General features: G+C 44.2%; 1 protein-coding gene across 8 annotated transcripts in view; it reads left to right on the top strand.

The window, feature by feature from the left end:
- RBBP5 (RB binding protein 5, histone lysine methyltransferase complex subunit) overlaps positions 1-14,877 on the top strand; it is a 570,252-nt gene that overhangs the window by 20,681 nt on the left and 534,694 nt on the right. For all 8 annotated transcript variants that reach the window (XM_069238534.1, XM_069238530.1, XM_069238526.1 and 5 more), the window contains exons 3-4: positions 4,114-4,286; positions 7,341-7,481. In XM_069238534.1, the coding sequence (XP_069094635.1) occupies positions 4,114-4,286; positions 7,341-7,481 (314 nt within the window). The remainder of the gene's footprint in view (positions 1-4,113; positions 4,287-7,340; positions 7,482-14,877) is intronic.

The raw sequence follows: 14,877 nt of genomic DNA, 5'->3' as shown, positions 1-14,877 counted from the left end.
TTTTCCCTCCCTCTCCCCTGTGTTGTAGGTGCAGTCTTTGGTGCTCCTGATAGATGAGCAGGAAGACCTTTGCAGGGAGTATCTGGAGTTCTGGCTCCATGGCGTCCTGGTTCCTCGTGGGGTGTGGAGAGGTGAGTGTTTTCCCATCCAAGTCCTGTTTCCGCCGTGTTTTTGTTCACGTTGCTTGCTCCCCGGAAAAGGTGGCGGATTGGCATCTTGTGATAGGGTGGGTGGTACATTGTCTTCCGCCTGTCTGTTGGCAGTGATCGCCGCAGTGTTTTGTTTCTACCGTCGTGGCGATCGGAGTGTTAAAGTGGCTGCCTATGTTGGCGATTTCTGCCATGGTCGTGATTCCATTTGTTTTTACCGCCGCTTTAACACCTACTGCCAGGGTTGTAATGAGGGACTTAGTGTTTTCCCCCAGAATCAAAGCCAATAGCACAAACAAGGCTAGCCAGAGAATAAAAAAGGAAGGGGCTTACTGAGTAAGGAGAGCCCATTAACTAAAGCTGCCAGACTACACATTTAAAAGAGCTAACCTATTTTGTCAGCAGAACCCAACAAAATATACAAAAATGCTCACTCATTCTACAGATTGCACAGAAGTCTCAGAAACATAAACAGGTACCCAGGGTCAAATAATGAGTATTGTGAAGCTTTTTAACAAGGAAAGTGCAGCAAATCATAATAATAAAAAGCTTATGCAAGATAAATAAGTGAAAGGCTGTCCAAAATAAAAACAATAAGTCTGGTAAATAAATACGGAGCGTGTGTGCGTGCAAGCCTGTGCAGGAAGCGACTATAATCAGTCAAACCTGCACTAGAGTCCAGATAAGAGCATTAAAATGCCTGATGTACTAAAAAAAAGAGATAAGAAAAGAGGATTGCCTTTGAATATAATGCACGTATTAGATAAAGAATTGAAAGTGACAAAAGTGTGATGGTTGAATGTACATTTCAAATGTAAAATAACCCCTCGTGTAGCGAAAGGGAACCACTTCCCTGGAGGCGAAATGATACAGTAAATAGTGAAATGTGTGAAATTTAGTCTTATCTTGGCTAATCAGAGATGTAATTGAGAAAGTTTCAGAGCAATTCCTAAGGGGGTAACTCCAGGGATGTGGAATTCCTATCGCCCGACACCCGGGACATCTTGTTTGGGGTCAAGGGCAACAAGTTTTCATGTTTACTTTGTCCTTCGGACAAGTAGGCCCAACCCTCTGCAGCACAAACCCTTTGGCTGCCAGTTTACAGAGAGTGGAATTCTCTGCAGTTGAGGTAATGTGTTTCCAAAAGATAATGCTGTTCGAACTTGTATTTATGGTTCATTATTTGAAAGCCTTCATTATTAGGGTGAGTGCTGTAAATAAATCTTTTAAAGGTCACACTTCACTACCAACGTTGGTTCCAGTACAAAAAAAAAAAAAAACGTGTACACACGTTTGAAAAGTTCAAGCTATGAGGCTAAGTATAATGCTCCCAGAATGCTCTCTGATTAGATGCAAATGTTTTCAGAAGCTTGTTAAGCAAGAGAGAAGAGTCTTTGCTTTTAAAATAAAATGTTCAGAAAAAATGCAAGTAGGGAAAAAGTTTCGCTACCATGAAATTTTAGGTGCTATTTCTTTGAAGTGTCATTTAATAAAATGTGTTGATGCATTCTAGTATTTCCCAAAAATATTTCTAATGGAAAATCAGTGTAACCATTTTTAACACGATTATGGGAAGCATGAAAATAAACAAACACTGAAAAAAGTCAACTGATCTGACATATTTGTATAAGTCTTTTAGTTTCATCAATGCGTGTCTTGTTTTGACATGGCTTTTGTAACACTTTATTGTTGTGGGAGCTACCAGGCCCTCAACATTGTAACAAACACTGGCAAAAAAAAAAAAAATTTAAACTCTAAAAGCACACGTTGCCACCAGTGGCATAACAAAGGCCCCGCAGCCGCCCTCCAGGGGACCCCTTCAGCACAGCACCTGCCCTGAGTGAGTCTGGAGAGGGGGCTCCTCCATGTTCTTTGCATAGGGGCACCCTCCAGTTTCGTTACGTCACTGACTGCCGCTGTAGTTCCTGACACTGAACAAAACTACTTTGTGTGCCAATATGCTCTTTGTGGAAGAGCAGAATGCGATCACTCACAGTAAAGCCAGCCGATAGAGAGAGAAATAGAAGTTTAACAAAAACAAAATGTCTTTGTTAACACCAGACCCAATTAGGGACCAAGACCCACATGTAGGTAGCTTTTTGCATGTCGCAAACAGCGAATTTCGCTGTTTGCGACGTGCAAAAAGCACATCGCGATGCACAAACCCAGTTTTGCGATTCAGTAACCTGGTTACCGAATCGCAAAACAGGTTTGCGACTCGCAATTAGGAAGGGGTGTTCTCTTCCTAATTGCGACTCGCAGTGCAATGTAGGATTGTTTTGTGACCGCGGGCGCAAGCCAATCGCAGTTGGCACCCATTTCAAATGGGTGCTAACCCATTCGCAAAAGGGAAGGGGTTCCCAATGTCACTGTAAACATTTTTTCAGAGCAGGCAGTGGTCCTGTGGACCACTGCCTGCTCTGAAAAAATGAAATGAAAACATTTCATTTTTCGTTTTTGTAATGCATCTATTTTTCCTTTAAGGAAAACGGGCTGCATTACAAAAAAAAAACTGCTTTATTGAAAAGCAGTCACAGACATGGTGGTCTGCTGTCTCCAGCAGGCCACCATCCCTGTGAGGGCCGCCATTCGCAAGGGGGGTCGCAAATTGCAACCCACCTCATGATTATTCATGAGGTGGGCATTTGCGACCCCCTTGCGAATCGCAGATGGTGTCAGGGACACCATCCTACATTCGGATTTGCGACTCGCAATTTGCGAGTCGCAAATCTAAACCTACCTACATGTGGCCCCAAATTCTTTAAAAAAGTCACAATAGTGCACCCATGGTATATGCCTTTGAATTAGTGGCTTTCAAGAGAAGTATACCAGGAAATCGTACCCCAATAAAATATTTGTGAACTGTATTTTAGCATGGTAAATACGCATGTGTAGATTTGCTCATGTGAAAATCTATTGAGCATTTGCAAGTTCATTTTCCCTCCAGCCACTTTCTTCCCAACCCTGGAAGAAGTTCTAATTCTGCCATTGTCAGGAGTAAATGTCCAACCTTTCTTATTATGGGAAAATATTAGAGAGAAGCTGGTGAAAATCTTTAAAACATGCAGGTTAGTAGGTTTGCAGACTCAAAGGCATTCCAGCCCTGGAACGATTGCTTACTGCTTCCTCCACCCCCAGTATGCAGATCTGCAGAAAGGTGGCAAAATAAGGAAATTGCTACAGTAGGGATTGAAACTGCAAGTATTCAAGCCCTACCATGGTAGTAGCCCTGGCATAATCAGAGAGGCTATTATCCGAGCTCTTACATAATGAGATTGCTGCCATAATTTGTCGCCACACTACATGGCACCAGAGGGACAAGTAGATCTTTTTACAGGACAAGTAGATTTGAGAAGCAACCTGTCCCCTGGACAAGTAGATATTTTAATAAATTCCACACCCCTGTTAACTCTCATAAATATTTTAAAGAGAGCTGTGTTGTAAAGCTGACCTGTCAACACAATGAAGTAGCATGGTTTTTGTAGCTAAAAATAAATATGATATTATATTTAGCGGATAAAATTTTTGTAATCATAAATGTATCATGCTTGCTTACAAGTAGAACATTCGTCCTGTATTATAGTATAGGTCCATGCTTCATTTCCAGACCATTGACAATATTGATAAATGTATTTTCTGTTTTAGACTAACAACAAAAATGTGGTACTCGATGTGCTCATGAGATTCTTTGTTGACTGCACTTTCTTGACTTTTATCTGTTCCTGAGAGCATGAAGCTCTCCCGAGCTGATGACTTTATTGATGTCTGTGTTTTGTGTGCCTTAAAACAAAACAGAACCACGATCACGCAGTTACAGTTGTGAATTTTATTCCTGTAGGTTTTTAGGCTCAATTAGAGTCTGTAACAAAAGTGATACTTTGCCACTGTTCTCCACCGAACAGATGATCTGTGTACAGTGGCTATCCCTGCTATGTGTGCTAATGGTGATTTCCTATTCCCCCAGGAAGCAGATGGCACGCTGGATTGTATCAGCATGGCCCTGACCTGCACTTTTAACCGGTGGGGCACCCTTCTGGCAGTTGGGTGCAACGATGGCCGCATTGTCATCTGGGATTTCCTTACTCGTGGAATTGCTAAAATCATAAGTGCACACATCCACCCTGTCTGCTCACTCTGGTAAGCATGCTGTTTTCAGATGTCTGCGCATTGGACTGGACATGGTTGGTTCTTTGAATTAGGGGCAGAGCACTAATCTGTGAGTGTAGTGGTCACCATCCAATAAAATTAAGTTTGCAAAATAACTGGGGAAACAGCTGAAGAAAGGTCTATGGAGAGATTTCCACTTAAAAAAGAAAGTTGTAACAGTTTCACTTTCACATTCCTATATAAACGCAGGATGTGTCTAGAAAATTCTTGCATCCTTTTTTTTTTTTTTTGTAGCCTTAGCTATGGCTGCCTGTATCTCCTGATGATCACTAGGAGCAAGCCATGGGTACTGTCCCGTGCCATTCCCAAAAATATATGACCTGCGCTTGGAGAGACAGCCGTAAGGCTTCGAGGAAGAGGCACCCTCTGCCTCTCCTTGCAGCCTCTTCTGGGAACAGCGTCAAGCATAGCAGGAGGTAAGAATACTGAGCCCTAGCATCAATAGATGTGAGAATTGGCACAAGCAGCTGTGGGCAGTGCCACTGTCCTATGGATATGGGAGTCCAGAAGACAAGCATGTGATGTTTACTGCCCACAGCCACTGCCTTTTACTTCATCTGTCAGAACATCCAGTTCTTTATACCATCACCTCGTTTCTCAGAGCATCAAACTCTAAACAATCAGAAGTTTGACATGATTACTGCCCTGCACTATTTCTCAGAACGTCCATCTCTTCAGACAGACAGAAATGTGACATGAATACTGCCCATAGCTACTGTCCTGCACCACAACACTGAGCGTCCAGATCTGAAGACCTAAAGGGAGTAGAGTGGGAGTATCATGGTAAGCAGCAACAAGAGATGGGGCATGCGTGGAACTGGACAAGCCACAATAATGAAAGCTCCAAGCTGGAGGGACGGGGAAGGCAATAAAGTGGGAGAGATGGAGGCAAGCAACAAAATGGGAGGAATGGAGCCAAGCAACAAGGCAGGAGGGGCAGGACAAGCGCCGATGTGGCGAGCAGCAAAGTGAAAGTGACAGGGCAAAATTCAAAGCAGTAGCGAAGTGGGAAGAAGGGGCAGGCAACAATGTGGTAGGGGGCGGGAGCGACGGGGCAAGTAACAACATGGGAGGGTCGGGTGCTAGTAAAAGAAAAGAGTACCCCAAAAACCAGACTAGTGGAAGAACTCCCTGGGCAGGGAGCAGTACTTTGGCCGTGCTCCAGGGTTGGGACAAACTCACCAAGTGGAAGTGAGTCAGGCACACTCTGACTGAAGAGAAGCAAGGAAATGTGATTGACAATGAAGCCAACCAGTGATAAGCAGTGGGTGAGCTCTACTTCCCCTGTAGTAAACAAAATGCCTTGCAGGCCTAAAAAGCAAAGCAGATGGTGTCCATGTCATTTTATAGGCATGCATATGCATGGTGTCAGTGCAGCTTTTTCCTGTTGCCGCACAAAATCGGGAAAACTCATTACAACATGAGACCTATTGGGTTTTGCCAATGGTTTTTTATTGACCTTAAGAACTATTGTTCTATGCGTATAATGTTTATAAAAGGGAAAAAAAGAGGTAAATGGGGAGGTCGTGTTTTTTTTTTTTTTTTATCCACAAAGGTAAGGGTTCAAAGATGTTCACATTTCATTGCTATACATTTTGTAAAAACAGATGAGTTAAAGCTCACTATGTGTTAATCCACCATGTCCAGCTAGGAATGGGATTTAATAACCTGGTGGCTGGGTGCACCAGTGTACTGCATGCAGGCACTACTGCTTATTTTAGCTGTTTTGGCATTTTGTGGATCACCAGTAACAATGTGTTCTACAGCCCTGGGTAGAGCATGATTCTGGGGCACCGTGTCAAGATAAGAAATTGATGAAGAGGAGGGGGCCTGTTATGTAAATTAAAAGATGTTAAAAAGTTTAAAGGAAATATATAGAAGGACGACGGTCTCAATGTGTGGTAAGAGCCAATAGGGTCTTGAAATAAGGATGGGTAAAGCAGGGGGAGGCCTTAGATGCTTATATCGCACTGTGGGCATATCCTAAACTATGGTCTTAGTAACCATTTGAAGTGGACTGAATATGGGAACAGGGTCAAAGCTGGAGAGGTACAGAAGTGAAGATAGGGAGAGTAGTAGTAGGTAAGCTTTGAAATGAATAGAAGTAAAAACTGGGATGAAAAAAAGTTCCATGAGAGTGAATGAAAACAGAAATGGAGAGAGAGGGGGAAGTGAGTATATGAGAAGCAAATTAGGTTGCGGTTAGCAGTGAGTGAGTGAGAGAGAGAAGAGGGGACGGATAGGAATTGAAGCAGATATATATTTTTAAGTTTTCTTAGTTAGCTACTTCAGAATTCTTTGAAAAGGGTTAAGCAAGTACAGTTAGCAGAAATGGTAGAACCTCTGAAGTACAGTAAGTGAATGATGTGCCTTACACATTAAACATGCAAACAGGTCATGAGATTCATGTGTGCACCTGAGTCTGTCCTGGTGCACCTATGATTACTAAGATTGAAAGAGATTATACAAACTAAAGACAAGTAATGGCTTTTCATTGTTGATTTTATTCCATACTGCAAGCAAAGCTATACACACGATATAACAATCCCTGACAGAATTTTTAAAAAATTGAAAACCTTGGTAGAAATGGGTAGGATGGGAGAGCAGCCTTTTCGTATGTCAATTAAAACAGAGAAAAATAAATAATGTAAATATCCAGTTATTTAAAAGGTGCTTGAGTTGGCTTCAGATGTGTGCAGGTAGGAGAAGAAAGACTCCATGAGATAGTGATTATCATGTACACAATGTTTTTAGGAACATAGAACCTGTAGTATGAGCTTCTGGTGTTATAATTTTACAGATAAGACTTGAAACTCAACAGCAGTTCTTGAGTGTAGAGGAAGCATTATTACAATGCCAGGTAAGTCAGACATGTGAGTAACTTTTTTCTTCCCCTCGATCTTTTGATGTCCCTTGTGCAAAACCTATTAATATACCCTGAAGCCTGTTTGACTGCTGTATTTAGCTTCTTAGAAATTGTTTCTAAAAGATTGTATGTAGACATATATTCTTTTTCTCATGCAGCTGGAGTCGTGATGGTCACAAATTAGTCAGCGCATCCACAGATAACATTGTGTCTCTCTGGGATGTGCTGTCTGGAGACTGCGATCAGCGGTTCAGATTCCCCTCTCCCATTCTAAAAGTCCAGTTTCATCCTAGAGACCAGTAAGTGCCTTTTCTACAATCGTAGAGGCTCATTTGTAGACTTATATATTATAAAAATTGTCATTCATTGCAAAATGGAATACGCTTCTCCACTTTCATTGCTCGCAGATATGCCTGTTTGAATTGTATTATGTATAAAAAGGTGGGGGTCAGGGAGTATTAAAAGGAAGGAATTGTTTGAAGAGGTAAGAGGGACTTTTTGAGGACTGTATGCTTCACTTTATTTAGCCATTTATTGCTATAGTGCAGGCGATCACCCATCTGAATCCTGCCACTAGGAAAGGAAAAATCCACGAGATCAGGGCAAAAAAACACCCAGAAATAGATGAGAAGAGGTTAGCAAAACAGAAAGGTGTTTCGCTTTTTACGAAATATAACAAAGTTATTCACAGGTAGGTTGGTCAGGAGGGTGTTCCAGACTTTTGGCTGAAGTGTTCTTTTTTGTATTGGGGAATTTTGAGCTAAGAGAGTTAGACTTAATGCATCAGAAGGTAACTAAGCATTTTGGGATCTGGCTGGTAGGAGGCACAGTGATTCAGACAGAGGAACTTAAAGTGGATGCGTTTCTTTACCACAAGCTAGTGTAAGGTACAACAGGCATTGGGTCAGCTTTCCACTGACATGCAGCTATCCGTATTTTTATAATCTGGATCCTCTGTAGTGTGTTCAGTTGACTGTGAGACCAAGAGAAATTGTGCTATTTTGGGGGGAAAAGATCAGAGAACCAACTGCAAAGGAATGCAACTCTGAAAGAAGAAATTACAAGATCTTTTTCGGGGAATAAAGTAGCTGAAAACAAGTGGATGAGAACCTATGAATATTGTAGTCAAACGACAGCTCATGATCAACCAAACTCCTGGATTCCTCACATTGAGAGCAGGGACCGGCTGGTTTTCCGTGGAGGCAGGCCACCAGTTGTTAGAATAAACCAAGTGATCTTCACTAAGGATCAAAATTTCGGTTTTGCCATTTTGTTTTAAGAAGTTGGAAGTCGTCCATCCTTGAATCACAGAGACACAGTCCCTTTGAGGGGAGGTTATGGTATTATAGAGATGTTTTTTACATTCAGAAGCAGTTGAGTGTCACCTCTGTAGGACAGTAACTGATGACCAAACTTCCGAAAACGCTCCCCTATAACCTGGACATAAAGGTTAAATATAATCCGTGAGAGAGCTGAACCATATAGGAACCCCAGATCCTGTCAATTAAAAAAAAAAAAAAAAGTGTATGTGTTTGTGGGGTAGGGGAACATAGGGGGGTTAATAAAACCACTTGACTGCGATCAGTGCGAAAGGATCTGAACTTGCTGAGGACTTGGCGTAATAGACTCAGGGTTGTCAAACAATCATCGATAATTGTATGGTCAACCATATTGAATGTTGTGAACAAATCAGTGAGAAGGAGTACTGGAAGAGAATTAAAATTGCTTGTGTTATCAAGAATGTGAATGGCAACTAATAGTGCTTCTCTAGTGGTCCTCGTGTGAAAACCTGCCTGTTTCCAATCCAAGATCCCTGTGGCTTTAATAGTGTTGGCCAACCATTAAGCTAGATGTTGGTCCATAATTTGTGAAAGGGCGAGTAAGCGAGTGATGGGCCTGTAGTATTTTAGGTCACCTGGGTCTAGATCCACTTTTGTGTTTTTTTAGTTTTTTTTTTTAGAAGAGGCAGAGATAATCTTCTTACAGGAGACCAATGGATCAACCTGAAAAAGACATTGATAGTGTAGCAAAGTACCCTCTTTCTGGCATGGTTACCCCCACGTTTTGCCTGTTGTCAGTATGTTTTGACTGTGTTCACTGGGATCCTACTGACTAGGACCCAAGTTACTATGCTCTCTCTTACATGCACCACATATACCCCACATTTGGCATACTGGTGCCCCCATGTAAGTCCCTAATATATGGTACCAAGGGCATTGGGGTACCAGGGGCTGCCCATTGGCTGCAGCATGTATTATGCCACCCAGGGAGAGCCCAAGCAAAGTGTATCTACAGGCCTGCCATTGCAGCCTGCATGAAAGGGTGAATGCACCCTTTTCCCTACAGGTCACTGCATGAGGTCACTGTAAGTCACCCCTATGGTAGGCCCTCCTTAGCCATAGGGCAGGGTGTAAGTACCTGTGTGTGTGGGCACTCCTGCATGAACAGAGGTGGCCCCACAAACTCCAACTCCATTTTCATGGACTTCATGAGTGCGGGAACGCCATTTTGCACGTGTACTGGACATCGGTCAGTACCTATGTCCAGCTACATAATGGTAACTCTGAACCTAGGCATGTTTTGTATCAAACCTGTTGGAAGCATACCCCAATACTGTTGCCAGTATTGGAAGCATAATTCTGTGCACTTTGGGGACTCCATAGAAGACCCCCAGCATTGCTCCTACCAGCCATCTAGGGTTTTCCGGGCAGCCCAAGCGGCTGTCACCCCTCAGCCAGGGTTCTGCCCTCCTGCTGCTTGAACAGCCCAACCCCAGGAAGGCAGAACAAAGGATTTCCTTTGGGAGAGGGGGGTGGTAACACCCTTTCGCTTTGGAAATAGGTATTGCATGGCTTGGGAGGGGTAGCCTCTCCAAGCCACTGGTATGCTTTAAAGGGCACATTTGATGCCCTCCTAGCATAAACCAGTCTGCACCAGTTCAGAGTCCTTCAGTCCCTGCTCTGGTTCGAAAGTGGACAAATGAAAGGGAAGTGACCACTCCTCTGTCCATCACCACCCCAGAGGGTGGTGCCCAGAGTTCCTCCAGAGGGTCCCTTGATTCTGCCATCTTGATTCCAAGGTGGGCAGAGGCCTTTGGGAACATCTGAGTGGCAAGGTCAGGCAGGTGATGTCAGAGCCCCCTCCTGATAGGTTGTCACCTGGGTAGGTGACCAGTCCCCCTTTTAGGGCTATTTAGGGTCTTCCTCTTGGGTGGGCCCTCAGATTTGGCTTGCAAGATTCCGGCAGGACTCCTCTTCAACCTCTACTTCGAATTCTAGCCACTCGAACTGCGACTGGACCCTCCAGGAACCAACAGTCTGCATCCACGACAAAGACTCTGCTTGCAACATTGTTTCCATGGCTCCTTCCCAGCTTCTGCAACTTTTCTCCAGCTGTGCATCCTTTGAGGGCAGCAAGTCTTCAGTCTGCACGAGAAGAAATAAGGAATCTGCCTTGGAGTGAAGGAGTCACTCCCCTGCATCCGAGGCACCAACTGCAATGACGACCGGCTGCGTGGATCTTCTCTCCTCCTGAGCTGTGTGGCTCCTGCATCACAGGTGGTAGTCTGGATTACACCTCTTAGCCCTATCTGCCAGCTGTCCAATTTTGGTGGATGTTAGCCCTTGCATTTCCATGCAGAACAGTACCCCTGTGCACCACGTCTCTTGCAGCTACTAAGGGTTGTTGGAATCTCCTCCAAGGGATCTTCCAAGGGTCAGTGTAGCCCCCAGCACTCTTCCCTGTGACACACAGCCCTCTACGTGCTTCTCCTGCGGTTCAAGACCCTTCTTCCGTTGTGCTGCGTGGGCTCCTGTGCGACTCTTGGTTCCTCTTACAGTGGGTCTCCTGTGGGGGCTGCCTTTTCTTCTGTGGACTCTCTGCCATGCTGAGGGTGTCCCCAGGACTCCCCCCGTGGGTTGAGTCCTCCTGGACCTTGCTGGTCCCCCGGCAGCTCCACTTTTGCTTCATTGCGACATCTGCCTTTGCCAAGTCTTTTTGGTGGCTTTTTCACACCACTGACCAACTGCAATCTTCCATCTGGCTTGGGACGTCGACTGCATCCTCCAGGATCTCTTCTCTGGCTCCAGGGCTGCATTGCTGACCGCCTTTGTCCTACATTCAACCAACTCCTGCAACCACAGACGGATGTGTAGTGGCTCCTGCCACCACCGGACACTCCTGTGACTTCTGGACTCTGTCCCCTTCTTCCACAGGCCTTCCTTTTCAGGAATCCACCGCTGGTTTCTTGCAGTCTTGTCTGGGAGTTGCATTTTCTTACTTTTTATCTTTTCTGGTGGTTTGGGGAAATCCAGTAATTTACTCCTTTCTTCCTGGTGGCAGGGGGACACTGTGGTACTTAACTTTGGGGTTCCCTAGTTCCTCCAGCTCCCCTGAACAGATTCACTTATCTGGGTGGGGGTCTGCTTTCGCATTCCATTTTTTTTAGTATATGGTTTAGGCTTCCCCTGGGGTCACTATCTATTGCTATTGCACTGTGATTTTACTGCTTTTTATGCCCATTTCTGATTACTAGTGTACATATTTAGGGGGTTATTCTAACTTTGGAGGAGGTGTTAATCCGTCCCAAAAGTGACGGAAAAGTGACGGATTTACCACCAGCCGTATTACGAGTCCATTATATCCTATGGAACTCGTAATACGGCTGGTGGTATATCCGTCACTTTACCGTCACTTTTGGGACGGATTAACACTCCTCCAAAGTTAGAATAACCCCCTAGTGTGTTTACTTACCTCCTGCTGGGGTAATTGCCTATCTAGTATTTCTGGTATTGTGTCACTAAACTAAAGTACCATTATTATTGTAACAGCGGGTGTTTCCTTTCATGTGTGCAAGTGCTGTGTGACTACACAGGCCTCGAAAAAGCATAAAAATGTTAATAGACCTGCTTGACGAGTAGCTTGAACAATCTACTCAACCTAACTGTAATGTACTTGACCCGGAAATGGGTCTCAAATTGTGTGATCCTATGGAAATATTGTATTTTACAATTGCTTTTTTCTTCACTCTCAGATATGAGTGCACCTTCAAATTCAGCATTTCTGCTGTAAAAAAGTCCTCTGTTTGATTAAATACACCAAATGTTTGCGCCATGTATAATAAATATAACCCACATGTTGGGTACACATGGTCCATGCATGACTGTAGTGTTTCTCAGTTTGTTTAAACACTCACTTTTAATAAATATATTACTAAAGCATGATGTGGTAGCGCACTGTCATTTACAGACAGTAAATTTCCAAGAAATATCCAAAAACCTTCCCACTAACTTGCAGCTTTACTGATAAAACTATATAGTGTATTAACAATAATCTGTGAAAAATAGGCTTCAGAAAAAATATTATCATTTGCACATCACCAAGTAAAGTGTTATGATTTTTTTTTTTCATCCTATTAAAATATTATTTTCATCACACAAGTACAAAAAAAATGGTCTTTCACAGCTACTGAAATATATTTTGAAATGTTTGGTGAGTTGACTTGGTTCTATAAATGTTGTGTGTTAGGAAAGACCTGCTAACCACAGCCTTTCATTTTACACAGGTCAGACAGTTCACCTTACAAAATCCTGGAACTCTGCAGTCACATGGAAAAGTATTTGCATTGCAAGAGGACAAACTGACTTTTGACCTCTGTCTCTGAACACAGAGCAAATGTGACAAGAATAAGATTTGAAGGCATCTTAATTGCTAATTAGGTTTCTTTCTGAATTGAAAACCTGTACTTTGTCCACTCGCCAAAAGGGGTGAATAGGTTCTAAAAATAGCTCGACCTCATAAAACACCGTAGTGAGTGGTCGAGTAGATGTTTCAAGCCGTGCTACATTGGAATTGCATGAGCTTTGCATGTCTCCTAGATAAGCCTTGGCTGCTCATCCACAGGTACCTCTAGAGAGCCTGACTTCTAGACACTGCCTACACTTCAGTAATTGGGGATACCTGGACCTGGTATAAGGTGTAAGTACCATAGTTACCCACAACACACCAGGCCAGCTTCCTACAGATAGCATCGGAAATAAGATGTGAGTGTCTGGAAAAGAACAGTTTTAAAATAGCCACAGGATAAGGGTCAAGAGGAGAGCCTGATTTAAGATGCCTTTGGGTCTGAGTGACATTAGTAGCTGGGATTAATGGCAACTCAGGAGATCATACTGAATCGCTGATTGCGCAGTTCAGCCTTAGAGACACTCAATAAAGAAACCTGACACCAATTTATAAAAATAACACATGCTTTTATATAAAACTTTGATACCTAGATCACCGTAATTAGGTGAGTACTTTTGGGTTATATATTTTTACAGTTTTTAATAGTTTACACAAATTTTGGGGTGCAGTAATATTATCCTATCGGGGTAAAATATGTATTGCATTCAGACACTTCCCGGTGACTTATGGAACTGTTGTCTGAGACATAAGGTGAGTATGGGACAGGGTTCAAGGCCACACCAACAGATCACCTCTGGAAGCTCTGGTGCGTCCGGGTGCAGAGGTGTGTTACGGTGTTGGGTGGCCCATTCACTTCAATGGGAAACGGTTTGTCTGGGAAGTTGCTGCAAGTTGGGACAGGAAGGTGAGTCTGGGGAAACTCACAGGAGGGCTTGACCCTTGAGGTCCTTTGACACGTGGGGACACCTCTGGTCCACGTCTTCTCGGGCTGTGGTGCTCAGTGCAGTGGTGTCTTTTGGCATCTAATCTGGTGCTGGGGTTACTCACAGTTGGAGGGGGCCCACAAAAACAGGTTGCAGACGTGGACTGGGCGTCCAGTCTGTCCAAGCCAACAGGTCTCATGAGGCTGGGAGACGTGGATACACCCTTGGTCTTCTTGTCCTCAGTCCAGGGCGGAAGGGTGCAGAGTTGTCCTGAAGCGTCGGGTCTTTGTCTTCAGATCAATTGTGTTTGCAGGGGGGGTGTCTGCAGAAACAGGCTGCAGATGCCGTTGGCACCGTTGACCAACTTCAGCTTGGGCTAGGCAGCTTAGGTGCAGTGGTGCTGTCTGTTTCAGGTCTTTGGCGGTCCCGGTCCTCACAGTTCTTTTTGTGGGTGCTTGCAGATGCAGGGAAGAAGCTCCTCTGCTCCAAGGGAGTTCTACTTGGCAGTTTGTGAAGCACTAGCAGCTCTCCTGGTTTCTTGGAGGCTGCAGCGGCAGGACAGGTCAGTTGCTCCACGTGGGTTGGGTGCAGCAGGTAGGCTGGCAGGGTTGGAGCCAAGTCAGTTGTGTGCCCCTATTCTCAGGTCAGCAGGCTTCTTTGCCAGTCGAACTTCTGTATCCAGCAAAAATCTAATTTCTTGGTATCAGGGGGTCCCCTTAATACTGAATTTAGGGGGCGTTAAGGGGAGTGAAGGGTAGTAGCCAATGAGCTACTTACCTTTGTGGTCACTACACCCCAAGATTACCACTTCTTTTGGGGAGTGGGCATCGCCTTGTCCCAGAATTCCTAATTCTACCACACACAACATGGCGGAATTCTTGGGGCTGTGTTAATTTCAGGCTGGTCACCCCAGGCCTGGAAATGCAACACACGTCCTGGATAGCTAATTTTCCCGCTTGTCCAGGTGCCAGATGGGCCCTGGAGTAGAGGTGGGATGGCATCTCCCTCTGAGGAAGGCCAGTTCTGCATACCATAGGTGGCGGGCTTCTTTTTAAGCTTCCTGCCTTGGAATGCAGATTTGCAGGTC

Source organism: Pleurodeles waltl, chromosome 6, assembly GCF_031143425.1.
Source record: "Pleurodeles waltl isolate 20211129_DDA chromosome 6, aPleWal1.hap1.20221129, whole genome shotgun sequence".
Taxonomy (NCBI): Eukaryota; Metazoa; Chordata; class Amphibia; order Caudata; family Salamandridae; genus Pleurodeles; species Pleurodeles waltl.
This window is presented reverse-complemented; position numbering and strand designations above follow the sequence as displayed.